At 51.5% G+C, this 27,469-nt stretch overlaps 11 protein-coding genes across 11 annotated transcripts; 7 read left to right on the top strand and 4 right to left on the bottom strand.

The window, feature by feature from the left end:
- Positions 1-77: 77 nt before the first annotated feature.
- HER10_EVM0005642 (fungal cellulose binding domain-containing protein) lies at positions 78-2,131 on the bottom strand (the record flags this gene model as incomplete). Its single annotated transcript, XM_035475248.1, has 7 exons — positions 78-317; positions 384-604; positions 672-969; positions 1,028-1,146; positions 1,201-1,681; positions 1,743-1,912; positions 1,972-2,131. 7 exons carry the CDS (start codon positions 2,129-2,131, stop codon positions 78-80), a joined length of 1,689 nt encoding a protein of 562 aa, XP_035330680.1.
- A 2,433-nt stretch (positions 2,132-4,564) lies between these two features.
- HER10_EVM0003738 (keratin-associated protein 5-4) lies at positions 4,565-6,389 on the top strand. Its single transcript, XM_035473402.1, has 3 exons — positions 4,565-4,893; positions 4,961-5,512; positions 5,577-6,389. Exons 1-3 carry the CDS (start codon positions 4,757-4,759, stop codon positions 5,986-5,988), a joined length of 1,101 nt encoding a protein of 366 aa, XP_035330568.1. The 5' UTR covers positions 4,565-4,756; the 3' UTR covers positions 5,989-6,389.
- Positions 6,390-6,455: 66 nt separating this feature from the next.
- On the bottom strand, positions 6,456-8,396 carry HER10_EVM0012576 (cyclohexanone monooxygenase; the record flags this gene model as incomplete). Its single annotated transcript, XM_035481969.1, has 2 exons — positions 6,456-7,595; positions 7,650-8,396. The coding sequence occupies 2 exons, from the start codon at positions 8,394-8,396 to the stop codon at positions 6,456-6,458; spliced, it is 1,887 nt and encodes a 628-aa protein (XP_035331062.1).
- Positions 8,397-10,124: 1,728 nt separating this feature from the next.
- HER10_EVM0005279 (uncharacterized protein) lies at positions 10,125-11,289 on the top strand (the record flags this gene model as incomplete). Its single annotated transcript, XM_035474901.1, has 3 exons — positions 10,125-10,327; positions 10,393-11,048; positions 11,114-11,289. 3 exons carry the CDS (start codon positions 10,125-10,127, stop codon positions 11,287-11,289), a joined length of 1,035 nt encoding a protein of 344 aa, XP_035330656.1.
- Positions 11,290-11,614: 325 nt separating this feature from the next.
- Positions 11,615-12,409, bottom strand: HER10_EVM0002804 (uncharacterized protein; the record flags this gene model as incomplete). Its single annotated transcript, XM_035472499.1, has 1 exon — positions 11,615-12,409. The coding sequence occupies exon 1, from the start codon at positions 12,188-12,190 to the stop codon at positions 11,615-11,617; it is 576 nt and encodes a 191-aa protein (XP_035330506.1). The 5' UTR covers positions 12,191-12,409.
- Positions 12,410-14,144: 1,735 nt separating this feature from the next.
- Positions 14,145-16,636, top strand: HER10_EVM0000808 (tetratricopeptide). The gene has a single exon (XM_035470576.1). It carries the CDS (start codon positions 14,294-14,296, stop codon positions 16,262-16,264), a length of 1,971 nt encoding a protein of 656 aa, XP_035330377.1. The 5' UTR covers positions 14,145-14,293; the 3' UTR covers positions 16,265-16,636.
- A 483-nt stretch (positions 16,637-17,119) lies between these two features.
- HER10_EVM0003685 (alcohol dehydrogenase GroES domain-containing protein) lies at positions 17,120-18,835 on the top strand. The gene is made up of 3 exons (XM_035473350.1): positions 17,120-18,257; positions 18,325-18,420; positions 18,483-18,835. The coding sequence occupies exons 1-3, from the start codon at positions 17,243-17,245 to the stop codon at positions 18,572-18,574; spliced, it is 1,203 nt and encodes a 400-aa protein (XP_035330562.1). The 5' UTR covers positions 17,120-17,242; the 3' UTR covers positions 18,575-18,835.
- Positions 18,836-19,839: 1,004 nt separating this feature from the next.
- HER10_EVM0006702 (uncharacterized protein) lies at positions 19,840-21,565 on the top strand (the record flags this gene model as incomplete). The annotated part of the gene is made up of 2 exons (XM_035476281.1): positions 19,840-21,313; positions 21,369-21,565. 2 exons carry the CDS (start codon positions 19,840-19,842, stop codon positions 21,563-21,565), a joined length of 1,671 nt encoding a protein of 556 aa, XP_035330741.1.
- Positions 21,566-22,320: 755 nt separating this feature from the next.
- Positions 22,321-22,873, top strand: HER10_EVM0008032 (endoribonuclease L-PSP; the record flags this gene model as incomplete). Its single annotated transcript, XM_035477569.1, has 1 exon — positions 22,321-22,873. The coding sequence occupies exon 1, from the start codon at positions 22,472-22,474 to the stop codon at positions 22,871-22,873; it is 402 nt and encodes a 133-aa protein (XP_035330818.1). The 5' UTR covers positions 22,321-22,471.
- Positions 22,874-23,914: 1,041 nt separating this feature from the next.
- Positions 23,915-27,466, top strand: HER10_EVM0010330 (aldehyde dehydrogenase). Its single transcript, XM_035479793.1, has 3 exons — positions 23,915-24,313; positions 24,370-24,768; positions 24,823-27,466. Exons 1-3 carry the CDS (start codon positions 24,186-24,188, stop codon positions 25,799-25,801), a joined length of 1,506 nt encoding a protein of 501 aa, XP_035330936.1. The 5' UTR covers positions 23,915-24,185; the 3' UTR covers positions 25,802-27,466.
- HER10_EVM0006431 (uncharacterized protein) lies at positions 25,879-27,234 on the bottom strand (the record flags this gene model as incomplete). The annotated part of the gene is made up of 1 exon (XM_035476015.1): positions 25,879-27,234. One exon carries the CDS (start codon positions 27,232-27,234, stop codon positions 25,879-25,881), a length of 1,356 nt encoding a protein of 451 aa, XP_035330728.1.
- Positions 27,467-27,469: the final 3 nt, after the last annotated feature.

Genomic DNA, 27,469 nt, shown 5'->3' with positions numbered 1-27,469 from the left:
CTAAAACAATCGAGCGAGTCTCTGAAATCTCCACCACCGCTAGATGTAGACACGCTGCCGAAACTCTGGAAGCTCGTTTATCCATGCAATCTCATGATGTCTTCTGCTACCTTCTCGGCAGCAATAACAATTCCAGCTTGCGGATTCGCAGTGAAAATCCCATTGAGTATCCCTGCGTCAACAACGTGCAGGTTTTTCGTTCCATAGACTTGCGCGTTGAGATCAACGACGGATTTACCACCTTCGAGAGCAGAGTCGGTTCCAAGACGGGTGGTTCCAACCCAGTGATTGGCGGTACGGCCAATATCCACAGCCAACTATTCACACGATATGTTCAGCTTGATTTCATATCGAACTCCGAGAGAAAAGTAAGGTTTGCTCACCTTTTGGACGTAGTCTCGCACATCTTGACCAGGGGCGGGGTGAATCATTACAGCGCCAGGAATGGATGAAATTGCCTTGACAACTCCACTCACGGTAGTGACAACAGCCTCAAAGTCGTGATTACCTTCGTCATTGAAGTAAGGAAGTACACTGACATCCATCAAGAGGGATGGGTTGATTGTGACGCGGCCCCTTGAGGTCTTGCCTAGTCCAAGGGCAGCTGCCATGCCGGAAGTATCTGTGGCTATCAGTCGTGATCATTTGATAGCAGAGATGTGACTACGCACTGTATGTCTTGCCTGTTTGTGGTCCGCCAACATAGCCCGTCCATTGAAACCATCTCTCGATGCCATCCTCCCCCTTAACCGCATCCCAGAAGATTGGGTTGATGTTTGGGGCTGCTTGGGTCAGTATGCCTGATCGGTTGGCTGCAGGATTACTGTTAGTCAACAAAACCGAACCATCTCGCAAGGGGAGGTCTGCCATCTCACATAGATATGCTGAGGCGTCATCCGAAACGGGGTTGTTGTAGGCGCCGTTGAAGTCGTAATTGACTATGTCCGGGTGCTCCAAGAGAATGTTTGTCTAGGAATGATTAGCTTTAGTACCTATACGATGGAGGGGTCTTTAAACTAAGTGTTACGTTTACATGATCGTCCAGATTATAACCGACTGGAAGATCAATCCACTGGGCAGAGTCGATGAGTATGTCGCCTTCGGCTTTCTGGACAGTCTCTAGCTGATCTTTCGGGCCAATCCCACCTATCGAGATTGTTAGCAGTCATCTCGCCATTGAATTGAGAAGGGAACACTCACTCCGAAACAGAATCTTAGCTGAGCCAAATACTCCAGCAGAGAGAATGACTCGGCCACCAGCAGCAAGTTTGACGGTGCCATTGTAACCTCGGGACTCTACTTGCACACCAGTGACACTATCTCCCATTCTCTCCACTCTAGTGACGAGTGAGTTCGTCCAGAGCTTGAAGTTACCGCGAGCTGTTGCTGACACAAGATAGGTTTCCAAGAGCCCACCTCGCTCACCATGCTGGTAAAAATACTCTGATTGGGAAACGGTTCTTCTTTTAACATCTGGCTCATTGTTTGCCTTAACGCTGGTCCATCCGTTTTCGACGAGTCCCTTCGTTATTAGGTCGTTGGTCTGACGATTGTACAAGACACCATCTTTGGAAGGGACGTCAGTCCACGGAACACGCCTGAAGGCTCGGTCTGTGGCAGCAGACAGGTCCTTGGCCTTCCAGCCATCGGGAAACTGTGTATCCCAGTCCAAGCTTTGAGGCTACGGAATGTTAGTAACGGTCAAAGAAGACTGGATGGGAAACGGAAAAGGATGCACTGACCTTGAACCAAAGGCCCGCGTTGATAGCAGATCCACCGCCGAGAACACAGCCTGCCATGGGAACAACATCCGGACATTTGATGCCAGCGCTATCTTGCCATATGTGTCCGTAAAGCCCAGGAACGTCGAACCTTGTAAGATTGGAATTCTCAAGCCAGGCCCCTCTTTGCCCTACACACAACTGTCAGAGCATGGTACCGTAGTTAGCCCAGCGATCTTGATTGACTTACTCCCGCCCCATCGGAAAGATGATGGAGGTCCTCTTTCGATCAGGAGCACACTCTTGCCGCTAGCAGAAAGCTTATCAGCAGTGACGATTCCTCCCGGGCCACTGCCAACAACTATGTAATCATAGGTATCATCGGGGACAGTCGCAGCAAGTAGTGTCATGGATACTTGTCGAATGGTCAGCTATTTAATGTGACTCGGAATTCAAGAACGTACACTGAGTCAAAGCAAGGGCCGAAAAGCCCGAGAAGAACTTCATTATCATACCCGTCACGGCGACTCGAGGGAGACAACAAGATGCTTGTTGTGTAAGGAGAGATCTGGAAGGTGGCACACAAATCCAGGTCGAAAAAATGGAAACTCATGGCTTTCGATCTGAGTTGAATACTTAAGAATGGTTTACAGGGCCCCGGGCAGTCGGCGTCTCAAACTTGGGAATCAGGGGGCAGGAAATTATAATACCGAAATCGTCCTGGAGAGTAATGCCACTACACATGCCGGTAGTTAACTCGGTCACTTTTCAGGCAACTGTTCGAGTCTGTGTGCACTTTCCGGAGCTGTAAATTGCCGTGACATTGAAGGTAGTCGATGCACTGCCCGCGGAGACTTTAGGCGTGACAAAACAGTTCATTCCGTCAATTTGTTGTTCCATCTTGGCAAAGACATTTGGAACAGTATCGCCTGCCGTCTATGGGAAAGGGTAGGAGGAGTCGCCTTCTTGTTTCGATATATGGCCAAATCATTAGGCATTCCCGATGACTGCAGCAGCTGGGCGCTGTCCGGAAGGTCTACTGCCTCACTGCGTGGGGACAGCGTTGCTTGACAGGACTTAAATCCTGCAATTCTGTCTCATGGAATGAATATCATGTGAGATGAAATTCAAGGTATTTATCTTGTAGCGGCTGATACTCAAGGACCGCGGCGTTGTATGTCTCCGAGGTCCTGATAGAGACTAAGCACGGCCAAAGATCGAGACAATCACTGTAATACTACTTATGCGGCCATGACACATTAGGCAGCAATAAAAGTCTGTCGAAGTGGAGTGAATCTGATGCTTGCATTCATGAAGCTCCCTCAAACATAAAACCACCCACAAGCACATGGAAATAGACATTTGGACACTGACCGATTTCCTTTTCAAACGCTCAGCTTCGCCATGTTGAAAGGCACCAAGGCAGGACTTCTCACATCGGCCCTACACTTTCTGATGGCATAAGATATGAACCCTCACCTATCTTGGTAAACAAAAGCTTGGATAACTACCAGGAGCAGCGAAACCTTCATGGTACAAGACCAATCACTCGTCAGACCCGTCAAAAACTTCAAAATGAAAGGGACGAGACTCGAACTCGCGCGGGTTGCCCCACCAGGAAACAGATGTTAAGCTGACCTTAACCTGGCGCCATAACCAACTCGGCCACCCTTCCAATTGTTGGATCTTCACCGGGGTCGTTTTGCAGCATATTCAGCAATCACTTACGTTCGGTGTAATCACACTCTCGGGCAATCTACAGAGGCATGGATTGCTGAACAAGAACGCGCCTGCAGCGATCGGCCCGCGACTTGAACTCCTGCATACAAGCAAATGCCATACATTCAGACATTCCGCGCACAAGTCCTCTCACAGCTGGAGTGCCAGCCTTATTTCAGGGATAGGAAGGATACTTTTGTTGGACACTGAGAATATCTGTGAATGAGTTGAGCGCTGGGTATGTTTGCCCTGTCCAGAGCCCCGTCGCACGGTCCAGCGCTACTAAGCCGCTTACTACAGCCCTATGATGGCCTGGATCACGCCGTCAAGCCCTGGAAGTCCCCAGACTTGGCGCCGTATTCCCCGGAGAGCTATAGCGTGACTTGTTGTACTCGGATTTTGAGAAGAAGTGTTTAGCAGGAGGATGTCCCTGAATTAGCAGGGGAGCAAAGAAGCAGATGGCTTGATTCTCACCAACTTGGCATTGACGTTAAGAACGAGGTTGGACACCGACATGGAGATCTCAAACCTTATTTCAACAAAGCGTGGAGGCGGGCTGTAGCCGAGCCGACATAAGAAAGCAACAGTGAAGGTTTGAGACATCTGCTTGTCATCAGACGAAGCGCGCAGGCACGCGGCGTCCAGCCGGCTGGCTCACTACCTACATGGTCCCGACATCAGCAGACGGCAACATCCTCGATCACCGCAAGTGCGCTAATCTTTCCCATTCCTGCGGCACGTGTTCTAGACTGAAGCCATTTTGTTACTGTTGACATCTATTTCCGTTTTCAGTCAACACCTGATTGCACCCACACATCTCTGTAGCTCCGCTTAAAGACAAGACAAATTCTCGGAAATCTAGAGAGGCGTGAGCGGCAGCACTAATTTTGTAGATCCGATCTTGGAGACGATAGTCATGCCATCTCCTCGGGCCGGCCGCATAGATCGGACAGATCCGGCCGAAGAATTCATTTCGACTCCTTTTGGATGAGTGAAGTGACAGGCTCTAATCCGCGATGACCGGAAACGGAACATATGGAACGCAGATTGGAGTAAAGCTAGAAGTCCAAACTTCGTATCGAGGATCCGCTCTAGAGAGCCTGAGAATGTTCCCATGACCGCCGCATGCATTCGCAAGCGATGGCCGCCAAAGTAGCACCAAAATCTCCAACCAGAGGCTACCCCAAAAGTTGTGAGGTTTAAGTATCATGTCATCCACACTGAAATTGCGTCAATTCTATTAGCCCCCAACGTAGACTGCGGCCTTCTTTGCTATAAGGTCAATCAACATCAATACTCTGTCGTTTTTGTAAAGAATGGTCAGACTTTCCATTGTTGGACTCCTGTCCTTGGCTGGAATAGCTGCAGCGGCCACCTCTCCAGACCAGACCTGCGGAGGTTCCAATAGTTACACCTGTCCAGGATCTCAATGCTGCAGTCAATACAACTGGTGGTAAGGTTAACCCCTATGATGATAAACGAGATTGCGAAGAATTACCAAAGCTGACCTGGTATACTAGCGGAACAACTGACGCACACTGCGGGACAGGATGTCAGTCCAAGTTCGGTAAATGCACGACTGGCTCCAGCAGCAGCGGGAGTGGCAGCACCAGCACCAACGGCAAGGTCAGCTCGGATGGCACATGTGGCGGCACTGCGGGATATACCTGTAAGGGAAGCACTTTCGGAACCTGTTGCAGCCAGTGGGGATACTGCGGCAACACAGATGCCCATTGCCTCAACTCCTGCCAGTCAAAGTTTGGTGACTGCAGCTCCGTCACCAACGGTGGCAAGACGGTCAGCCAAGATGGAACCTGCGGTGGAACGGGTGGAAATACCTGTCGAGGTAGCAACTTCGGTGACTGCTGCAGTCAGTGGGGATACTGTGGCTCGTCTACCGATCACTGCAGCACCGGCTGCCAGTCATCCTTTGGAACCTGCTCTTCTTCCTCAGGCGGAGGGGCTGCCGCCTCTTCCTCAGCAGCGCAACCTGCATCCACTGGCGTCAAGACAAGTCCAGACAACACTTGTGGTGGCTCTAATGGCTATACATGCCCTTCCGGATTGTGTTGGTAAGTTGTAGACGATAGCTCTTATCATCTCACTTCATCAGACTACTGACAAGCCATCTCATAGCTCGAAGAATGGATACTGCAACACCGGCGACGACTTCTGTGGCTTTGGGTGTCAGACCTCCTTCTCACCGGGAACGTGTGCGACCTGCCCTGGCTCAGCTTGCGGTGGTACGGTAACGAGCAACCCGACTTGCTCCGCAAACAACGGCTACTGCTGGACATTGAATTCAAAGAAGTTCCAAATCGTTTGCGGAAGGCTTGCCTCCGGAGACTATCTTGGCTACGTTGATGCCACAAGCTTGGGCGATTGCATTTCCAAGTGTGCCGCAAACTCGGCTTGTGTTGCTGCTTCTTTCTATCAGGGCAGCAGCACGAGCTGTAGCTTGCTGAGTAGTTATCAAGGATCGGCTTATGGCAACTCGGCAGGTGGTCAGCAGAACCATGCCTACGTCCGCGGTCCCAGCTGCGGGTGAAGGCGTGTTGTGAACGTGCGGCTTGACCACGGCTTACAGTCACCATCAGGAAGCCGAAACTGCGCGGCAACGGTAGATGATCCCTGTAAGACACGGAGTTTTCGTTAGAAAACACCATGGACCTGGATTATTATTTTTTTTTCAAAGAAGGCCCTAGCTTTAGACTCAATTACGACGAAGTAGGAATACCAGACACAAGCGTTATTCAGCCAGCTGCAAAAACTGGCTTTCAAGAGGCCTTATGTACGATGCGGAACCTGCATCCTACGCGATCTGCGAGACGGGCCAGCGGTAGAACACGTATACGCCTGTCAAATATTCGGGGAACACGTTAAGCTGAGAAAACGGATCGTCTGAGCTCTTCTCTCAAGCTGGACAAAGGGCTATACGTAGATCCTAACCACACAAAACTTCTATTTGTATCCCCCATCTTCTCTACCAAAGCGCTACCTCAACGCAACATGCTGCTATGCTGTTACCTCAACACCGTTCATCCGGCCACTGGCTCGCCAGTCCTCCAGGAATTTTACGTAGGCATTGATACCATGTGGAAACGGCGCTCCTCTGGCCAACTTCATTTGTGCCTCGAGTGGGGCTTTTTCGCCCTCATTGTTCATGTAGCTTGGTGTGCATATAGACAAGCTAGAGAACCAAGCCGCATGTTGCATAATGAAACCGACGTATGCTTCTTCCCCCTCCAATGTGCTCTCTATGACAACCTTATCGGTACTTTTACCCGCGCGCTTCATAGCTTCGACTACCATGTATGCGCAGTGTTGAGAGATGACGTCCTGGGCGTAAGCAAAGTTTGCCGCGGCGCCGATCTGCAAAGGGCCGGTCAGGAACAGGTTTGGAAATCCTTTGGTGAGCACGCCGTGGAGGGTAGACGGGCCCTTGCTCGACCATTTCTCGGACAGGAGCTCGCCGTTCTGGCCCTTGATGGTCATGTTGGACCTGCTTGATGGCTCGGCCATGTCTGCTGCGGGGGGCCTGTATCCTGTGCTCAGCACAATGACGTCGAGGGGATAGTCTGTACCGTCGACCACTAGTGAGTTCTTGGTGGCGTGGTCGACTCCCTTGCCGTTTGTATCAACGAGGTGTACGTTGGGTAGGTTGAACGCCGGGAGGTAGTCGTCATGGAAGGTCGGTCGTTTGCACCATGATGGGTACCACGGCTTCAGAGCCTCAGCAACTGACTTGTCCTTCACAATCTCCTCAACTCGTCGTCGAATCCTCTCTGATCTCGGGGCATCCAGGGCAAGAAGACTGCCGATATGGCCGGGAATATCTTCCAATCCAAGAGGCTTCTCGTGTGGTGCGCCGACAAGACCTTTGTAAGTCTTAATCTTCGTCCAACCATCATCTACCAAGTTGTCTTCTGCCTCGCCGCCAGAAACAAGGTTATTGAAGTTGTCGAGGCGACGCCTCTGCCAGCCTGGGCCGTCGGCAATCTTCTTCCACTCTTCTGGATCAGTAGGCCTCTGGCCTCTCTCTTCTACAGATGACGGCGTTCTTTGGAAGACATAGAGCTCCTTCGCCCACTTGGCGAGTTGTGGAACGAGTTGAATGGCGGTTGCGCCAGTACCAATGATGCCAACACGTTTTCCCTCAAGACCAGTAAGCTGGACATTCTCGAGGTCCTCCGGGTTTCCACCAGTGACTTCGTAGTTCCACCGCGCAGTATGGAACATGTCACCCTCGAAAGCCTCGAGGTTCTTGGCCGCTTTGGGATGGTTTAAAACGCCGTTGGCGAGAACGACGAACTGTGATCGAACCGTCATTGTGATGGGCGACTCGTCCGGGCCGCGGACCTGCTCGATAACCACGATCCATCGCTTAGCGTCCTCGTCCCACTCGTAGCTCTTGATCTGCGAGCGAAATACACCCTTATCCGTCAGGTCCCATGTCTCTGCCATTCGATCCGCATGAGCTCGCAACTCGTGGCCATACGAGTATCGGTGCTTCGGAATATAGCCCGTCTCCTCGAGGAGTGGCATGTAGGTGTAGGATTCAACATCGCACATGAGACCTGGGTACCGGTTCCAGTACCATGTGCCGCCAAAACCACCAGCGGCATCGACAAGGCGAATATCCTCGGGCTTGAAGCCAGCTTGGATGAATCGAACCGCAAACAACAGGCCTCCGTAGCCGGCGCCAAGGATGATGAACTTCACCTCGTCGCCATCCTTGAGGCTCGGCGTCTGGGCGTTGAGCTTTTCGTGATCGACCCATGGGTCTTGGGCCAGCTTGCTGAACTTCGCGTCCGTCTCCATCTCGATGTATTGTGCGTTGCCGTCAGACCGCTGGCGCTTTTCCTTCTCCTCTGTGTATTTCTTATTGAGGGCCATGAAGTCGGCCGCGGCAGCCCCAGCCGCGGTGTCTGTCGTGATCTGTGGTGATGCGGCCATGTTGACGTTTGACTTGCAGGTCAAATTGAGGTGTAGTTGAGGTAGGTGAGTCTGCTCGACGACCTTTACATCATCCTCGAGGAGGCGAATCGTCTAGTTTTTAGTCGCCAAAATATGCGGGCACATGTCCGTTGACGACAGTCCAAGCGGTGTCCTCAAACAGCTCTAGTGACATATTCCATGCTCGCACTTGTCATCTGGTCTCAATTGGGTTCCCTTCGAAGAGGGCCACGCATCCCCGCATACCGCAAGTTTCCAATCCGGTGCGTGTTTGCGGGTCGTCGTATCAGAGCTTCATTCTATGGATTAGTCGGGGAGTGCGATGAGCCCGACGAGCCATTACTCGCTTCACCAGGAGGGACCAGTGCCTCCAGATCGACACAAACGTATTCGTATTCGTTCGTCGCATTTCTAGTGCAACACAGCAACGTCGCTCAAAGAAAGATGCGGTAGTTGATGGTGGATCTTGTCCTCTGCCGGACTAAAACGATCTCAGGATCTACATAGACCCGCCAGGCCTCGAAGGGTCCGGCTCCTGCTCCGCTGCATGGGTAGCCGTTGCGGAGAAGCTGTCGTCCAAAGATGGCCAGATATGACAAACTCCGCGTGCTTTGGCGTCAAACACTATCTGCATGTGTTAAGTGGGTTATGGTAGCTGAGAGTCTTGTTATAGGTCAAACTTCAAGGAAGTTGGAGACGAACCTGCGTGTCTCGTCTGGGCCCTGGCGGGTGGCGCATCTGCTGCATCATGGATCCATGGTGTCATTGTCTAACGACTCGATGCACGTTGCTCCGTGCAGCACGCTCGGTTTCGAGACTCCAACGCGACTGGCCCACCGCTACGAGACCGAAACCGATCAGACGACTCCATGAACGGGTAGTTTCCGCTAGACTGCGCGGGAGCGACCGCCGTGTGCCACAACCAGCTCGCCTGGTGTCATAATTGACCTGCAATAGCATAGATAACGTAATGACTGACGGGCGACGTTGACGTTTATGCGCTTCTCGTCTCCAGACTTAAGTCTCATAGTGATGTGGGATTAAAGCTAGGAATAAGCTTGCATCAACTCAAATTCAATGCAGCGGGGTATGGGATGGCCGAGCCTATGTTGACCACATGGTGGCGACAGATGTAAGTTAGTCTGTGTATGAGCTTGAGGCTGGTGTCTGAAGCACCGATTGACCAGGTTTTCATTCATTCTTGCAACCATACCATACGGCGCGCATTGGTGTAGTCATGGCTATGGACCAGATGCTCCAACCAGTGCGGTAGAATCAAGATAAATGTTACCCCTCTCGATGCCAATTGACTGAGTGATCCGAGAGCTTATCACAATCCTAGGCGAGGAACATAAGTAGGTAAGGATGTACGCGAAGCACTTAACTCAAAATTGGACGCAACTGAAAATCGACGGCTCGCGACCTAACCACCGACTGGCATTTCTACCCACTTTCGTACATGCCCATCGCACTACTAGTGGCCCCCTCTTCACCTCGACCCCCTGACTTTACCCCTCAAGCGAAGCGAAGGATTTATCGAGGAACCAGATATCTGATAATCCAGGCTGGCGCATCCTCGCCAGACCAATTCGCTTTTGTGCTTGTTTCAGTGAATGAATGCATCGACCGAAACATCACATACACACGGAAAATTCCTGCAAGCGAGTTCAAGTCATCCCCTACATGTCCGCCCACTATAGCTGACCTCAACTTCAGCATCTCGAGATCATGGCTTCCGTCACAACGAATGAATTGCATCTTCCTGACTATGATGATCTTCCGCCTGTCGGGGGTATGCCTAAAGGCTGTGCCTGGGGGCTGTTCGACAAGGATGGGAAGAAGGACCTCTTTGGAACCTTGAACTTACTCACCCCTTCAGTTGTGAAGGCAGCCGGCGCTGAAATACGGGATGGCGTGTCCATCTCATTGAAGTGAGATGCCCATATTACCTAGTTACTTAGAGCGAACGTCCCATGGCTGACCGAACGCGATATAGCTGGCCTCTAGATAGCATGAACAAGCTGGCTATCCCAGGACGCAAGCAATCGGTTCATAAGGTGCACACACTGCAAACTGCCGGACTCAGCCAAGGGATTGGCTGGGATGACGAGCTGGAGTTCAACACGCAAGGCAGCAGTCAGTGGGACAGCCTTGTCCACTGGCAGCATCAGCCGACGGGACTCGCCTACAACGGCTTCAAGCCAACTCAAGAAGAACTTTCGGCGACGTCAACAGCGACAAATAAGATGCCCACCATCGATCACTGGCATGAGCGAGGTGGCGTAGTGGGCCGCGGGGTCCTGGTCGACTACAAGGCATACGCCGACGCGAAGGGGACAGACTACCATCCCATGGATGGCTACCGCATCACTATCGAAGATATTGAGGCCGTAGCCAGGCATCAAGGCGTAGAGTTCAAGCAGGGCGATATCTTCTTGCTTAGAACAGGCATCACTGAGATCCTAGATAAGCCTACGCCAGAGGATTTTGCAAAGTTGGGGCAGTACAAGTTGTCCGGTGTGCATGGCACAGAGGAGACGGCCAAGTGGTTCTGGAACAAGCACTTTGCCGCTGTTGCCGGCGACTCCAATGCCTTCGAGGCATTTCCACCTGTCAAGCCAGACGGAACTCTGGCAGATATGACTGATCTTGGTACGTCATTGTGATGAGCTGAAAGGAAACAATGTCAGAACGAGACCGGCTAACTCTTACTGCAGTTCTCCATCCCTACTTCTTGAGTCTATTTGGCATGCCCATCGGTGAGCTATGGGATCTCAGTCGCCTGTCAGCATACTGCCAAAAGACAGGAAGGTACTCCTTCTTCTTGACCTCTGCGCCTATGAATGTCTCCTGTCTCGTAGGATCGCCGCCAAATGCATTGGCCATATTCTAGAAACTTGACAGGAATTTTGGAAGCGCCGTGGATCTCACCGAAAATCAAGGACTATACGAGTGTTGAGAGCGAAATGGTTAGGCACTATCATTATAGAACACAGTGACATGGCGAAGAACATGACGGAAAACAACCATTATCATTAATAAGCTTATTGGTATCAAATATCATTGACGCATCATGAAGCGCAGGTTCTCCATACACTGCGTTTATTCTAGCAGGCGAAGTTCCCAGTGTTGTATCCCGGCCATTCCCAATACCAAACACCAGGGGCATCGCGGATATTCAGACCATGGCGACATTCACCAACTCCATCGAGCTCTCCTTACTGCATAGCAGCATAGACGAAGCCGGCAGCAGCGGCAGCAGCAACAGCCATTCCAGTCTCTCTCGGTGCGGCGCCCTTGCTGGTGCCAGTCGCCGCCGCCCCACCCTCGCTGGTGAGCGCTGCCAGCTTGGTGCTGCAGTAGCCTCCAGAGGCCAGAAGGCTCTTGACCTCGGCCGCGATGATGGGGATATCGGTGCACTCATGCCACACGGCGCGCATCTCCGACATATGGGCGGTCTGCCATGACTCAACGGCGTTCGACCATGAGGTGTACTGGGCGCTCATTGAGTCTGTGACGGAGATGGTGCTGCAAGGGTCTACCGTGCCGTTGGCAAGGGATGCCGTGGCGGCCCACTCTTGAAGGGCGAAGTTCGGGGTGGGAAGGGGGTCGCTGCCGGTGACGGCGCTGGCGAAGGCGTAGACGGCGTTTGTACACTCGGGGGTGCCGCGGGCTTCAAGGACCTTGATGATCTTGGTCGGTTCGATTCTCTTGTGGAGCTGGAGGTGGACGTCGCCGGCGGCAGCAGCAACAGTTGCGGCGAAAGCGCCGAAGATGACGGTAGCAACGCGCATGTTGATTCAGTGACAAGGACGAAGTAGGAGGATTTTTTCAATGGGTTGAGCTTGATAGGTGCTGTTCGAAAGAGACAGAGTCCTCAACCTGGTGATTGATGCAATTACAGATCGTGGGCATCCATTTGCAACCGGAACAGAGCAACTATTTATGATCGGGAGACAAGCAACAGTCTCAAATCATCGCGGGCTGATGCCTACACGCAACCAAAGGTACCCTTGCCCGATGACTCCAGCGAGGAAATGAATTTTCTAGGGCAAGCTGGAATCGAGGTCAACCAGTTTCCCTTCCAGGTTAACTCAATGGTACCCGAAAACATTAGTCTGGACAAGCTTCTGACTGTGCCGCCCGGCTGCCTACAAAGCGCATCTTGGCGCTGATTGCGGGTTGAAATCTGAGCCGCTTGATAGGGCCGAAGAGCGCCGTTGGCCGTTGTCAGACCCCGTAATGAATTTCCGCTCTCGACCGAACACCCTGGTCCTGTCAGCCTAGGTTACCAGCCAACAAAGCAAGCGTTTACACGGCCTTCGGGCGGTGAGGCAGATCACGAGGAGAACCTCGGGGGCTGAATACATGTGGCACTGCCCTGTCATCTCGCGCGACGGTAAGTTGTCAGACGGCCATTGACGAGAATGCTGTGCCGTTCGTGTTATTCACCCGTAAGCCATAGGTAAAGCGTGGGTGAGTGCCACAGCCTGTGTTACACCAAGGAAGAATGTAAAGAAATGGCATGAATTGGATTGGCAGCTAATTTTGGCCTAGACCGTTAGGATTGGCCTCAATGCTTGCCAGGATTGGACTTGAAGCGGACCTGTGTCCGTACCTGCATAAGCTACGGTACCGAGGCCCTCAAGCCAAATCCGCCATTTTCTGACTTACGTGCATGGGTGTTTACCAAAGTCCCTCATCTTTGGAAGTGGGTGGACTTTTCCTAAAACCAATCAAGCCGAATGCCAGGTACAGTCGTTAGGTAATAATTGGGTCTGAAAGAACAATTGGCGATGTGGCAGATGCTGATGTCTGGTGGTTTCGATTAAGATAAGGTAGGTGGGTATGACGATGGTGGGATGCCGACCTGAGCCATCCTGGCAAAGCCCAAGAGCTCTCATGGTACCCAATCCAGCATGGGTCAAGTTCAACGATAGTACGGATTAGGTGCCCCAAGAATCCTCACGAGTGTGCTTATGCATGTGAACGCATGCAAGTCAACAGAAAGTCTGGAGGTTTCTTTACATATCACAAGACGGCTCCCGAGGGTGTCGGCAATGTTTGGATCAAATGGAGATTGCATGTCGCCAGGAGTATTGTGGGTAGTGTTGAAATCGCGTTCCCCCTGCACGCAGTGAAGTTCATGCAAGAAGTCTTGAAGTTGAAAATTGTATATTTTCCGCGGAATTGAGTCACACCGAGGACTCTGGTGGCTTCTCGGTCCCTCCACGTATGTTCTACCTGAGAGTAATATGGTCATGGCTATCGAGTGTTGGACCCCAAAGACTTGGCAATTCGGCATCTCAGCGCCCCAGAAAGAACTATTGACAGGATGCGCCACGGTAAGTCAACATGCCAGGGACGAGTATTTCCCTTGAAATATTTTTCGAGAGAATACCCGGGGCTTGTCTTCACGGCCATCAAGTCGTTGTGTTTGGGAGTAGCATTACAAGTATTGGAAGAAGCACATACCATCTCTGTTGCTGTCAACCTCTCGTCGCGTTAACTCTATTTAGGATATCCCAGTACCACTGACGTCGCTGAGGATGGTGGGGTATGAGTGGGCAGCATGACGCGGGAAAGGTCTGTGGAAATGCCAAACTATTGGGCGAATTGACTAGTTTCTGAGTTTTTCGGTGGGAACAACGGCGGAGGCCCCACGCGTAGATTTTGTCATGCAGATCGAACCCTAAAGCTTGCTCGGAACAATTGCACACAGAACTTGATCCAACTTCGCGACCTGCCGTCGCTGGCTCCGGCATCTCGAGTTTTTCCGTCCCTCTACGACGAAGAGCATATCCGACTCTGCCTAGCAGCTATTTTGAGCTGTGTTGCTCAGCACTTGTCATAGCCGCATCAACGCTAACATCGTGTACCGCCAGCAGTCCTCCAAAATGGCGCATCAGAACGGTGGAAACACAGTCTTGCTGACCGAGGAAGAGGCTCAGCGGATTCGGACCACTGTAAAAGAGACACAGAAGAAATGCTCAACGCAAAAGGGCAACGCCAGAGAGTTTCGGGATGCTCACGCTACTGTCAGCCAGGCGACTGGTACCTCACTCATGATGGACATGGGTCAAATGACTGGACAGGGTCAGAAGGACACAATCCCAGCTCTTGGTGTTGGGCAGGCCTACCCACCCAGCACCGCATCCCTGGATGAACTCAAGCCCATGGCATTTTCAGAACTCACATTGGAGACTCATCACCGTGGACGTTCTTTGACAGTGCAGCGTGCGAGGCGGTGTCCCGTGGTTGCTCTCGCTGCCCGCTCCTGGACTGTTGTCCAAGATGAGGAAGAGAAGGAGACGGAACGTTTGGAGATGGTCCTGCATAAAACAACAGACGGCGAAGATACACTTGAGTCGGCAAGGCGATTCATCATCAAGGAGCCGTACTTCACACTGACGGAAGAGGGTGAGGCTACCCTGCGGATCGACCACCCCTCCGATCTCGTCATCATTAGAGAGGAGATCGTGAAAGGCAGCTTGAGCGAGGTCGAGGATGGAACCAAGGGGGACGAGATTGCAAAGAAGTGCAAGGACAAGGGTAACGCGGCACTGCAAAAGAAGGACCTCCCTCTTACTCGGACAAGTTACAGCCAAGGACTCAAGGTTGCCAGGCAAGAGCCCGTCCAAAAGACGAACCCGGACATCGCAAGAGACATTGCACGGAACCGAGCTCACGCGCATCTGCTTATGGACCGACAAGACGAAGTCATCGCCGACGCCAAGGCTTCTCTCATTGGTGCCGACGATCAGAAGTCCAAGGAACTCGACAGCAAAGCCTACTTCCGCGCCGGCAGTGGTGCTTACAACCTAGGCCACTTTGAAGAGGCCAAGCAGTACTTTGAAAAGGCCCACGAACTCGCACCTGCGGAGAGAGGCGCGGCAGTCTATCTGCGCAAGGTGGAGATGCGGCTTCGCGAACAGGAAAAGGGATCGTACGACCTGCAGAAGATCAGGGCCAACCTCACCAGAGTCTCACCACGGGCCGACGCGGCAACCTTCACTGCGAAGACTGAGGTCAAGGATAGCAAGGGACGAGGCCGGGGCTTGTTCGCTACCTGCGATATTGCTGCTGGTGAAATAGTCATGGTCGAGAAGGCTTTCTGTGTGGTCTGGGGTCACGAGAGCGAGGTTTTGACCGTAATGACCTACGATGTCCGCGATGACAAGATTAGGGTGGCACCCGTCGGCCTGACCAAGGCTATCTCTCAGAAGCTTCTTAGGAATCCTTCCCAAATCGCAAAGGTCCTGGACCTTTACGGAGATTATCAGGGTGAGGGCAAGGCCACGTCAGAGACTCCAGAGGGCCCGGTGGTCGACGTCTTCCGGATCCATGACATTGTCTCTCGCAACGCCTTTGGACCCGGCGGCCAGTATGGAGAGGAGGGCGCGAGGAACGCAAGCACCGGTCTTTGGGTCTGGGCAGCATACATCAACCACTCCTGCATCGCCAACGCCAAGAAGGACTACGTTGGCGACCTGATGGTCCTTCGTGCCCTACGACCAATCGCCAAGGGTGAGGAAATCTTCCACAGCTACGACGAATCGAGCAACTACGAGGCGAGACAGAAGGCTCTCATGACAACGTGGGGCTTCGAGTGCAACTGCGCGCTTTGCGCTGGTGAAAAGACCGACGACGCCAAGTTGCGCCAAAAGCGGCAAATGTTGGTGAACGACGCAGATGACTTTGTTTCGACGACGCATTGGACCAACGCGAAGAGGATCACCATTTCCAAGGCTCAGCGTCTAGCGAAAGAAATCGACGCGACATACGAAGACAAGAAGTATGAGGGTGTTCCTCGTCTGGCATCAGAGAGGGTTCGGGAATGGCTCACAAAGGCAGCTCCCCGCAAGTGAGCATGAAGGCCCATAAAATTGCGATTTTGGATAGACTCATCGGTTTCGTTACGGACGAGAATAGCAGAATCATCGAATTGCCTGCATTAGACATAGACCTTTACAACTGAAAGGCCGTATCAGACCACAATCTACGGCTCAAGCTGAGCGGATGTTCACACTAGCCACAGCGATACTACGACCTCTTCTCGATATTGATGGCGGATGCTTTCATAGCTCTGGAAGTATAAGTCAGTCTATGATAGACGGCAGAGGCGATCGACTTGCTTGCGCGATGCTAGAGAGCCTGGCGGAATCTCGGCATATAAACAACAAAGCAACTAGGAATTGAAGTCATCTCAACACCACGCGCCTCAGATATCTCTCCTTAAGTTGACTTTGTCAGTCGATCAATGAGAAGTCTGGAACTCAGGCCTCTTTATTCGACATCCTGTATTGTGATGTTCTGATCACGTTACGATATATTGGAGCTGTGCTTTTTGGGGAACGGCAGGGCTCTGACTCGTCCAGGGCGGAACCGCATCGGCTCTGCGGAACCGCAACTCCTGATGGTGTACCTTGTCCCCAACGCAACAACAAGGGAACATCGTCCCCCATGATCAGCGAAGATGTCCAGTTAGCCGATTGCGGGGGAATACTCTTGCATTTAACAGGCTTTCCGTGAAGTTGGTCCTGTTTCCGTGCTTGCCGAGACGAACCACAGACTCAGAATCAGGTGCTTCCCCTCTTCTGCAGGCAATATCCCCACATCAACCCCAGACGTCACGGAATGTCAGCCCATCAGCTCACAGCTTGCTCGTCACTCATATGATCTGACAATCCCCAGTCCAGAGCCTCGGGACCGTTTGCCAATGATATTTACTGAGCTAACATCCAACTCCGTCATTGTGTGATTGCCTTATACCTGTCTGTCCTGAAATATTATATAATTCACTTCGATCATTTTGAATCGCCAGTAGACAAAGGATACCTTGCATTATGGCTGCAACTTCACGAGCTGCCAGATCCTTTTTGCTTCGAGCTTCAAGATCAACATTACCTGCACTGGCAACTTCGAGCCGAGCGACTTGCATTTCCCCAGCCTTCACTCACACAAACTTGAGCCCTGCCGGCTCGCTATTGATAAGACATCTGTCGACGATGAAGGCCCTCGTCTACGACGGTTCAAACTCAGTGTCATTGAAGGATAAACCTCTCCCCACCATCTCAAAACCAACCGATGTCATCGTCAAAGTCACCAAGACAACAATATGTGGCACTGATCTCCACATTCGCAAGGGCGACGTAGCGACATGCCAGCCAGGCACCACATTGGGTCACGAAGGTGTAGGTATCATCCACTCAGCGGGAGCTTCGGTCACACGATTCAAGGAAGGAGACCGAGTCCTCATCTCATGCATCTCCAGCTGCGCGACGTGTGAATACTGCCGCCGGGGCATGTACAGTCATTGCACGTCCGGTGGGTGGATTCTCGGGAATACCATTGACGGCACCCAGGCCGAATATGTCCGCATTCCCCACGCGGAATCCAGTCTCCACCCGATCCCGGACGGCGCCGATGACTCCTCACTGGTGATGTTAAGCGACATCTTCCCGACTGGACTCGAATGTGGTGTGCTGAACGGAAAGGTACAGCCGGGCGGTACTGTCGCTATTGTCGGCTCAGGTCCGATCGGTCTAGCGGCTATTATCACGGCTCAGATGTACTCCCCGTCTCAGATCATTGCCATCGATATGGACCCTAAGCGACTTGATGTTGCAAGGCAATTTGGCGCAACCGAGACTATTGACAGCTCCAAGGCAGATGCTGTCGCCAAGGTTAAAGAGTTGACGGAGGGCAAGGGCGCTGACTCGGTCATTGAAGCGGTGGGAATTCCCGCCACCTTTGATCTCTGTCAGAGCCTGCTCGCACCTGGTGGTGTTCTAGCAAATGTGGGAGTTCATGGAACCAAGGTTGACCTTCACCTCCAAAATCTTTGGGACAAGAATATCTGTGAGTTCAAAATATCGAGCTGTTGAGTGATCGAAATCGTCAAAGCCAATTCTAATTCATCATACAGCAATCACCACTAGACTTGTGGACACAATAACGACACCAATGCTTTTGAAGCTTGTACAGTCTGGCAAATTGCAACCTTCGCAACTTATTACTCATCGTAAGAATCTCTACTCAGTAGCACGCAACATGTCATGAGAACATGACTGACAGGAGCTTCAGACTTCAAGCTTGGTGACATGGAGAAGGCGTATGATACCTTCGGAGAAGCGTCTAAACATGGCGCTTTGAAGGTTGTGATTGATGTGGATTGAGACTTCGGAAACCACAGGTTTCGCTCAACGTTGATCCCGCGAAAAAGCCTACATCCTGACAGATTGAGAGCCTGAGGGAAGATGCGGAGGTTCGAATGTTGATAACGGTTATCTGACAAGAACAGAGCTGTTGTACATGATTATTTGAACTAATCTGGGGAAGAAGATTCCCCTCACAAATGGACGGGTACTGGAGTTATACCCCGATTGAAGTTGCCAAGCCTGTAAAATATCAAAATATCAAAGTATACCATCTGCACCGATGCCGTTTGTCAGTGTGATTGTCAATCAAGGAGACTGAAGACTCATATTAAAGTAGTTGTCTCTTTGTTCTTCGCAAAACCCAATCATTGGCGACAAACCACGTAAGTATGTAACGGAACTTCATGTTGTATTCAAACGTATCATCGGAATGAATGTTTGATTTCAATATTTCCATCGCACCGATAGCCGCACACCTGGGTCGTATCAAACGTCACGCGCACTTTGAAGCCACAATAATCCATGCCATGCCCATAGAACAATCGCGTGATGCACGTTATCCTGCCCAGCTACAACACGTGTACCTAATGTAGAGATTGCAGACATTGGTTTACTGTTCATGGGGTTATCTCACCTTATCAAACCGGCGACTCTGCGAGATAGGCATGGCCAAATTCGGAAACATATTGGACCACTTCTTTGGCATCCAGATCTGCAACCTCATTCAGTGCACGTCGAGTCCACCAAAGGACCTGCATTATCTAAAGATGCACGTCTTACCGTGCCTCCGGGTTCAAGTGGAGGCATTCCCCCCACGGTCAAACGGCCGGAAGTGAATCATCGCGGGGCCGGCTTGTGGCTTCACGTTGCATCGGACGCAGAAATCCTCGCGCGTGCACGGCCTCCTTGGGCAGTAAATCTCCAGAACTTAGATACCGCATTGATAAGACTGCTTGGAAAGGTGGCATTCGCAGCCAACTAATTTGCGCCTAACACATGCTTCGAGGGGCTGGCTTAGCAGTCCAGGACCATCTCCTACCCTCGTATGGTTTAGCGCCGGCATGGATGAGGCCTCAAAGTTTGGAAAAGGGCCCGATGTCCATGCATCACTTTGATGGTCTACCAGCCCGCCTCGTAGGATTTGAACCGGCAGAAAAGGAGGTGGTAGTGTAGAATTTTCAGTCATTGGAAGAAAAGCAGAATTTTGATCGGCTGGTATATCAATGTCGAGGCACCGCTGGTGCTCTTGATGGTCTCCCGTATGGGCCGTGCCAGCAACCATCATGACAAACACAACTATCACGTTCGATATTCCGGGCACGGTGCAGCTAGTCGACACACAAGGCGTCCTCGACGTTAAGCATGGCTCGGATCACACCAACATCGTCCTTGTTCCACAACCAAGCAGCGACCCGAACGATCCACTATCATGGACGCGAAAGCGCAAGACATTCAACATCTCCTGGGTCATGACATGGTGCTTCTTCGGTGCTGCCATCATATCCGGCCTGTCTCCCGCCTACCTACAGATCGAAGCAGACACCGGCATTTCTGTAGCAGACCTTAGCACTGGCAATGGCCTCATGTTCCTCTTTCTCGGCTGGGGCACTCTGCTCACCCAGAACTTCGCCCTCAGCTACGGAAGGCGCCCGACTCTCGTTTATTCGATGGTCGCGATGACCTTTATCAGTCTCTGGACTGCCTACGTCAAATCTCGAGCCGAGTTCTTTGTAAATCGCATCATCATTGGCATTGTCTCTTCGCCAATGGAGACTCTTATCGAAGTCATAATTGACGACCTATATTTCGTCCACCAACGAGGCTTCTACATGGGGATCTACAGTTGGACGTTGTGGTGTGGTGCCTTCCTCTGTCCAGTCGCTACAGGATTCATTGCCGAAGACCTGGGTTGGCGTTGGATCCAGTACATCCTATCCATTATAGGCGGCGTAGTAACCATTTTGACGTTTCTCTTCTTCGAAGAGACCATGTTCTACAGGCCTAGTTCACAAGCCGATGTCAGTGGCATCACCGATCAGCAGCGGGGTCTCTTTGATAGCGACAAGAGCGCAATCGATACCGAGCGGACCGAAGACCAAAAGCCTCAGCCTGCGGAAGCCGCAGCCAGTGTCAATTCTGAAATCGAGACACGCACTATACCGAACCGCGTTAATTTAGCACCCGAAAAACCTTTTTGGTCGAAATTCAAGTTATGGGGTTATCAGGACGAAAGAAAACCAAGCCAGCTGAAGCAATCTTTGTTGCCATTTTACCTCCTTCGATTCCCTTCCGTCATTTTCGCGGGCATTCTGGTTGGAGGTATTCTCTCGTGGTACAACGTAGTTGGCGGGTCTTTGGCTCTCATCCTCGGCAACCCACCATACAACTTTGGTTCCAACGTCATCGGCCTCTTTTACCTTGCTTCGGTGATTGGAGTATCGATCGGATGTCTGATATCAAGCTGGGCGAGCGATGCCTTGTCAGTGTGGATGGCCCGCCGACATGGAGGAGTAATGGAACCAGAGCATCGTCTTTGGCTATGCTTCCTGGCTGTCGTGGCTCATCCTGTCGGTTGCATCCTATATGGCGTGGGGGCTTCATACCAAATCCACTGGGTCGGTATTGCTTTCGGACTGGCCTTAATCTCTGTCACTCTCCCTCTGGGAACCAGCATGGCGTTCACATATGTCCTTGACAGCTTCAAGGATCTCGCTGGCGAGGGCTTCGTGTCAGCTATCCTTATTCGCAACACAATGGGTAAGTTGACGCCGTCATTCCTCTTGGCGTCAGATCCAAAGCTTACCATACCCAGGCTTCGCTTTCAGCTATGCTGTAGTGCCGATGATCAATAGCATTGGTCTTCGTGATGCCTTCATAGTCACGGCTGTTCTTGGAGTGACATTCTGGGCACTGTGTCTGGTCATGATGTACATAGGGAAACCGTTGCGACGCATGGCGGCGCCTCATTACTGGGACATGGTAGAAAAGCATAGCCTTTCAGGACACTGAGTGTTTACATAAAATCAGTTGCGTTTTACAGAGAGTTTAATGCAATAATTCTCGCTCTTTCCACTCATGTAAAGGAGGTCTTTTGACCACACTGCGTTTGTCTTATTAAAACCTACATGCAGTTACACCTAGGCTTAAGTTTATTCCATACATGTGATACTTGTCAGCGCCAAATACCGCACAGTTGAATCCTTGTAGGCCACCCAGTAGATCTGGATTGCCCGCATACATTTCTGTCTTTGACATTTTTACCCTACACCCAAGCATTCTGAAAGTCACAGTGACCAAGTTTCAGAGAGGGCCCCTTCGTTCTAGTGCTACTCATGAGGTGAGCCAAGGACATAATCTTGATTATCCGATTTGACGAGACACGAATACGAGTGCAAGCCCTCGCATTTCGGGCAGTAGTTCAGCCGAGTTGTGTGAGGGCGTCTAAGTAGATAGGAAGGATTGATTCATTATCATGTTAAACTGGAGATCTAGCCGTCCCCTCCATTTTACGAGCAACATCCTTCCCAAAGGGGTAACAAGATGGGCCAACTTGAGACTTGCGTTGTGTAACACCTCTCGAGCCAGCCCTCATTGTTGATTCACTTGGCTCGTCAATCAAGGAGTAAGACAGGTCATCTGAAAGCGGCAACCCGAGAGCATATCCTGCAATACTAGAGCGGTACGAGCTTGGCATTACTTCAACATACAGACCCCCGCTCAGAGCTTAACCCCCCGCACTAGCTGCATGTAAACTACTTGAGCCTCTTGGCTGCCCTTCTCGACTGCCTTTCGCGTAGACAATTAGCTTAACTATGGTACTGTTGCCCCTCTGAGGAACTTTATGTATCAATACTGCCCCTGGATTCTTTCAAGCACACCAGGTTGAGCCCACCACAATCCTCTACAGTCCCAAATATGGCCTCTGCTCAATTTTTCAACTATCCAGGGACTGAGTCCAACGCCGAGCAATATCACTACTCCCAAGCCGTAAAGATCGGAAACGTCGTTCGCACATCAGGTCAGGGCGGTTGGGACGAGAAAGGAAATATCACCACCGACCTCGAAAAGCAGATCGCTATTGCGTTCGAGAATGCTCTCAAAGCTCTTCAAGCCGTTCACCCACGCCTCAACTTCAAAGACATTTACGCGATTCGCTCCTATCATCTTGATATGGACTCGAGTTTCGACGTCATGACGACGACGTTCAAGAAACTGTTCCCGAATCATAGACCTATCTGGACGTGTATCCAAATCGGCAAGCTTGGATTGGAAGGGATGCAGGTTGAAATCGAAGTTGAAGCGTTGATCCCTGTCTAAGGGACATGGGTGTAGGATGCAAGAGAAACTTTCCCAATCTTGTGGTTTAGACATGATTAATATCGGCGCGGTATCTGGGGTACTTTATGTACCATACCGGCCATCTGTCTTAAGAGCATCATTAGTCACCTACTACAACGTCGTATAGCCTTCCACCGTGAATCTTTTGTTTTGACAAACTGAGCGAAATTTTGTAGAATCACTCAACTCTGATGCTTACAAGTACGTGCAACTATGTGACTGTAGACAGCCCTTGGACCACCTTGTGAACTTCAAGAGACCATGGCTAGGCTAGAATACCGAGAGTGTAAAAGTTAGTTCAAAACTTCACCTTAATTAGCCAACAATAATACTCCGACTTATCATTGCGAGTTTACGACGATACCGGTAGTTTCCATACTTTTGGTAGAAGGTCCAAGCCAAGACGCAAGTTCATCCTGACACGAAGCCGGCTGCACATGCAGCAGTGGCGCAACCCGCAGCTAAGCTCACTGTTGGCAAAATTTTGATTGGCGGCACCGAAGTAAGTTTAAGTAACTTGAGCTTGGTCACTCCGGTTGAGAAACCTTCTCAGGGTAGTGATGGACCGCCGTGGCCAAAGTTGAGGCCTACGCGACCAACCTGCAACTTGAGCGTCACTACATGTGGTGGTGTGTTGCCTGTCTCGGATATCCAGTTCCGACTTGGGGCTGGGCAAAATGTCTCATGCTTCGTATCCGCAACCTGGAATCATGTCAAGCAATCACCGAGTTGAGCTTCCACTTTCCCGACCCTCTAATTCAAGCTATCCGACCACCCTGTGCTGCTGCACCTCAACAGCCCCGCGCCAATGGCCCAAAAAGTTGCCTAATTCGGACAGCTCCTGCGGGAAACCCCGCACCCCTCTCATTGGCGTTGGGATGGTTGAAATTGACGCTGCACAACTGGGAGTAACTAAGGTGGGGAGAAGTATCCGGACACATGTAAACCTGGTGGGCACTTCCGACCAGGAGACGGGATCTTGTCCATCTTTTATCTGCTTCAGGATCTCCGAGCCACCATGGTGGCTCCGTCTGATAGCTAGCCGCTGATGATCTGCAGAATTTCACAGATCCGCTTCCCCACTTGTCTGGAACACTTTGATGGCGGAGACACAATGATCCCATTTATTGCCTAGTCTGTCCGACATGCATTGACAGTTTGCGTGGATAAGAGGGCGGGCTGCCTCACGTCTTCGACTTGAAGTAAGACGCCCTGCCCTGATTTGTTCAACTACGGCGATTGTGTTTTGTTTTCTGTCCCCTTACCCCCACACTTCGGAGTTCACACCAAGATGTCAGCTGCTACCTTGGACCTCACAGCGCCGAATGGCACAAAGATCTCCCTGCCTACAGGGCTCTTCATAAACAATGAGTTCGTGAAAGCTAGCTCAGGATCCAAAATCACTGCAATCAACCCAAGGTACGATAAGAAATTGACGTCACTCGTCGAGTCTTATGAGACTGACGACTTTATAGTGATGAAACTGAGATCGCGGCAGTTGAAGCCGCTTCACCCGAAGATGTTGACAAGGCTGTAAAAGCAGCACGGGCAGCATTGAATGCCCCAGGCTGGGGTGACATCTCTGCCACGGATCGGGGCAGATTGATGTTCAAGCTCGCCGACCTCATCGAGGCAAACCAGGAGACTCTAGCCACCCTTGAGACATGGAACGGCGGTAAGCCGTTTGGTGTGGCCCTCGGAGAAGATGTTGCGGAAACGATCTCAACGTTGCGCTACTATGCTGGCTGGGCAGACAAGATTCATGGCGAGACCATTCCGACGACGCCTCAGAAGTTTGCGTATACAATTAAGCAGCCCATTGGAGTTTGTGGACAAATCATTCCGTGGAACTATCCAATCATGATGGCGGCATGGTTAGTGAAATCGCTTCTTCACAGAAAAAAGGCACGAACTAATTCGACTTCTAGGAAGCTCGGTCCGGCACTGGCGTGTGGCAACACAGTGGTTTTGAAACCTGCCGAACAAACGCCACTCTCTGTCCTGTACTTTGCAACTCTGATCAAGGAAGCTGGATTTCCTCCAGGTGTTATCAACATTGTCAATGGACTTGGAAGGGAGGCCGGCAACGCCCTGGTTTCTCATACCGATGTTGATAAAATTGCTTTCACTGGCTCCACAGCAACCGGAAGACAGATTATGAAGTCTGCGAGCGTCAACCTGAAAAACATCACGCTAGAGACTGGCGGAAAGTCGCCTCTCGTGGTCTTCAGCGATGCCGATCTCGACCAAGCAGCAAAATGGGGCCATGTTGGCATCATGAGCAACCAGGGCCAGATCTGCACATCCACATCCAGAATCCTGGTTCATGAAGATGTCTACCAGGACTATGTTGCAAGGTTCAAGGCGATATGTCTTGAAAACAAGGTCGGCAACCCCTTTGACGACGACACATTCCAGGGACCGCAGATCACGAAGGTCCAATATGAGAAGATTCTGGGATACATCCAGGCCGGTAAGGATGAAGGTGCCAAGCTTGTGACTGGTGGAGTTCCATTCAAGAACGTCGGAGATGGTAAAGGATTCTTCATCGAGCCAACAGTCTTTTCCGACGTGAAGAAAGATATGAGGATCTTCCAAGAAGAGGTTTTCGGTCCTTTCGTCGCCATCACGCCTTTCAAGACGGAGGAAGAGGCAGTTTCTTTGGCTAACAACACATCATACGGACTCGGCGCTGCGTTGTTCTCACGCGATATCGAGCGGTGCCATCGTGTAGCCGCCCGCCTCGAGTCTGGAATGGTCTGGATCAACAGTTCGAATGACTCCGATATCCGTGTTCCATTCGGTGGCGTCAAGCAAAGTGGCATTGGCCGCGAACTGGGAGAAGCTGGCCTCGCTGCTTACTCACAGACAAAGGCAGTGCACGTCAACATGGGATTCAAACTGTGAACTGGTCGAGTAGAGAAATCTTGAAAGTTCATAGCCACATGATCTATTGCCAGTCCCAAACTTCCTATTTGAATTAATCATAGCACGACGGCATCTGAGGCCAAATCGGCGTACATTTCTGACCAAGTTACGTCCTCTCGAGCAGCCTTCCATACACCGCACAAAACCTCAGAGACAGTATGTAAGCTAGCAAACCGCATCTCATCACGAATAATATGAAGGATACCCAGAACTGCTTTTCTGTGCCTTGGGGACTGAACATGCGCACCAGCAACGAGCAAAGGGAAAATTACACAATTCAGCACCTTTGACGGCTGTTTCATATCGATGATGCACTCTAGACACGGCAGAACGTGCTGCTGTACGAGAGAATGAGAGACTGGCAGACCGCAAATGGCTCGATACATGTAGATGAGAGCCGTATGCTGGAACGCACGAATTAGAGTGAAATCGTTGTTTGCCTCTGAGTCCGGATCGACATCTCCAGTATCTGAGCATGTATCCGTGATCTTGGCATACATTGGGGACAAGGCCGTCTCGAACTTGCGGATAGTTTCCATTGAGAGTTGCTCGGTGCCGTTGTTCAGAGCATCTCGGTACTCTGTAAGCCGAGATATTTGCTGGAAAACTGAGGCCAGGGATGAGCGCCCAAGGATGTCTCTTCCCCACCATACGGATCTCTTCTCAATTGTATCCCATATTTCATGAGGGAACGAGGGTTTCCCTCCCTTGAGCATGATCGTTGTGAGATCCGTTGACGCAAATTCGGAGAGGAGCATGTGGATCGATTCATGACTCGTCTCCAGAACCGGGAGAATGCCCCCGAGACTGTCGATGATTGCCTTAACGCCCCCATGGTGACTTGACGTTGAGGCAGACGCCTGAGCGCATTCAAGGTATCCGTCGTGGAAATAAAGTAAGAGCACAGCGAGCAACAGGGTCATGAGTGAACTCTTATCGACCATGTGAGCGCCGCCGACCTGACCCCGAACGGCCGCGAGACACTCGAGTCGCTTCATGCGGAGAAGACTGCGGCTGTTCCTCCCATCCTGGAGAACCCGGTGCGCATCCGCAATGACGCACGCCGCGAGAAGTACGACTCGATGCTCGAGGGCCTGTAAGATTGGAGCCGCGCATGGTTCCGGGGCCGTCGTGAAGAGCGGCCACAGGCGGTGATGGAAGTAGTCCAGGGCGCGCCGTTCGTCTGAAGCTAGACAGGACGCGAGCTGCGCGTCTCTGGTGGCGATCTGGTAGATGGCCGGAGCCTTGATCGTGGGCCGCGTGCTCCATTTCAGGCGGCGAGCGTTGAAGTCGCAATCAGCCCCAATCTTGGCGCAACGATTGCACCGGGGCTTTGTCAGGTCGCACTTGATGCGGCGCTTCTTGCAGGGCCAACAAGATCCCTCGACTACCCTGACTCTGTTTGTGGGCATCTTTGGGGCTCCAACGGTCAAGAGACGGCTAGCTAGATGCTTTATAAGGCTGCGTCAATGTCGAATTGGGTACTAGTAAGCTCTCGGCGACGTTCGCGATAGCAGATAGTGACGAGTGAGTGGAGATCCAAGCCTGATGTTGTGGTTTGCTATCAGCAGGGTTCGGATTCCCGTCTGGTATCAAGGCCCCCTCCTCCCAAGTGCTCGAGAAGGATTCGGTAGATGGGGGAGCTGT

This window comes from Colletotrichum scovillei, assembly GCF_011075155.1.
Source record: "Colletotrichum scovillei strain TJNH1 chromosome Unknown Contig00008, whole genome shotgun sequence".
Taxonomy (NCBI): domain Eukaryota; kingdom Fungi; phylum Ascomycota; class Sordariomycetes; order Glomerellales; family Glomerellaceae; genus Colletotrichum; species Colletotrichum scovillei.
Note: the sequence above shows the minus strand (reverse complement) of the source record. Positions and strands in the feature narration are given on the sequence as shown.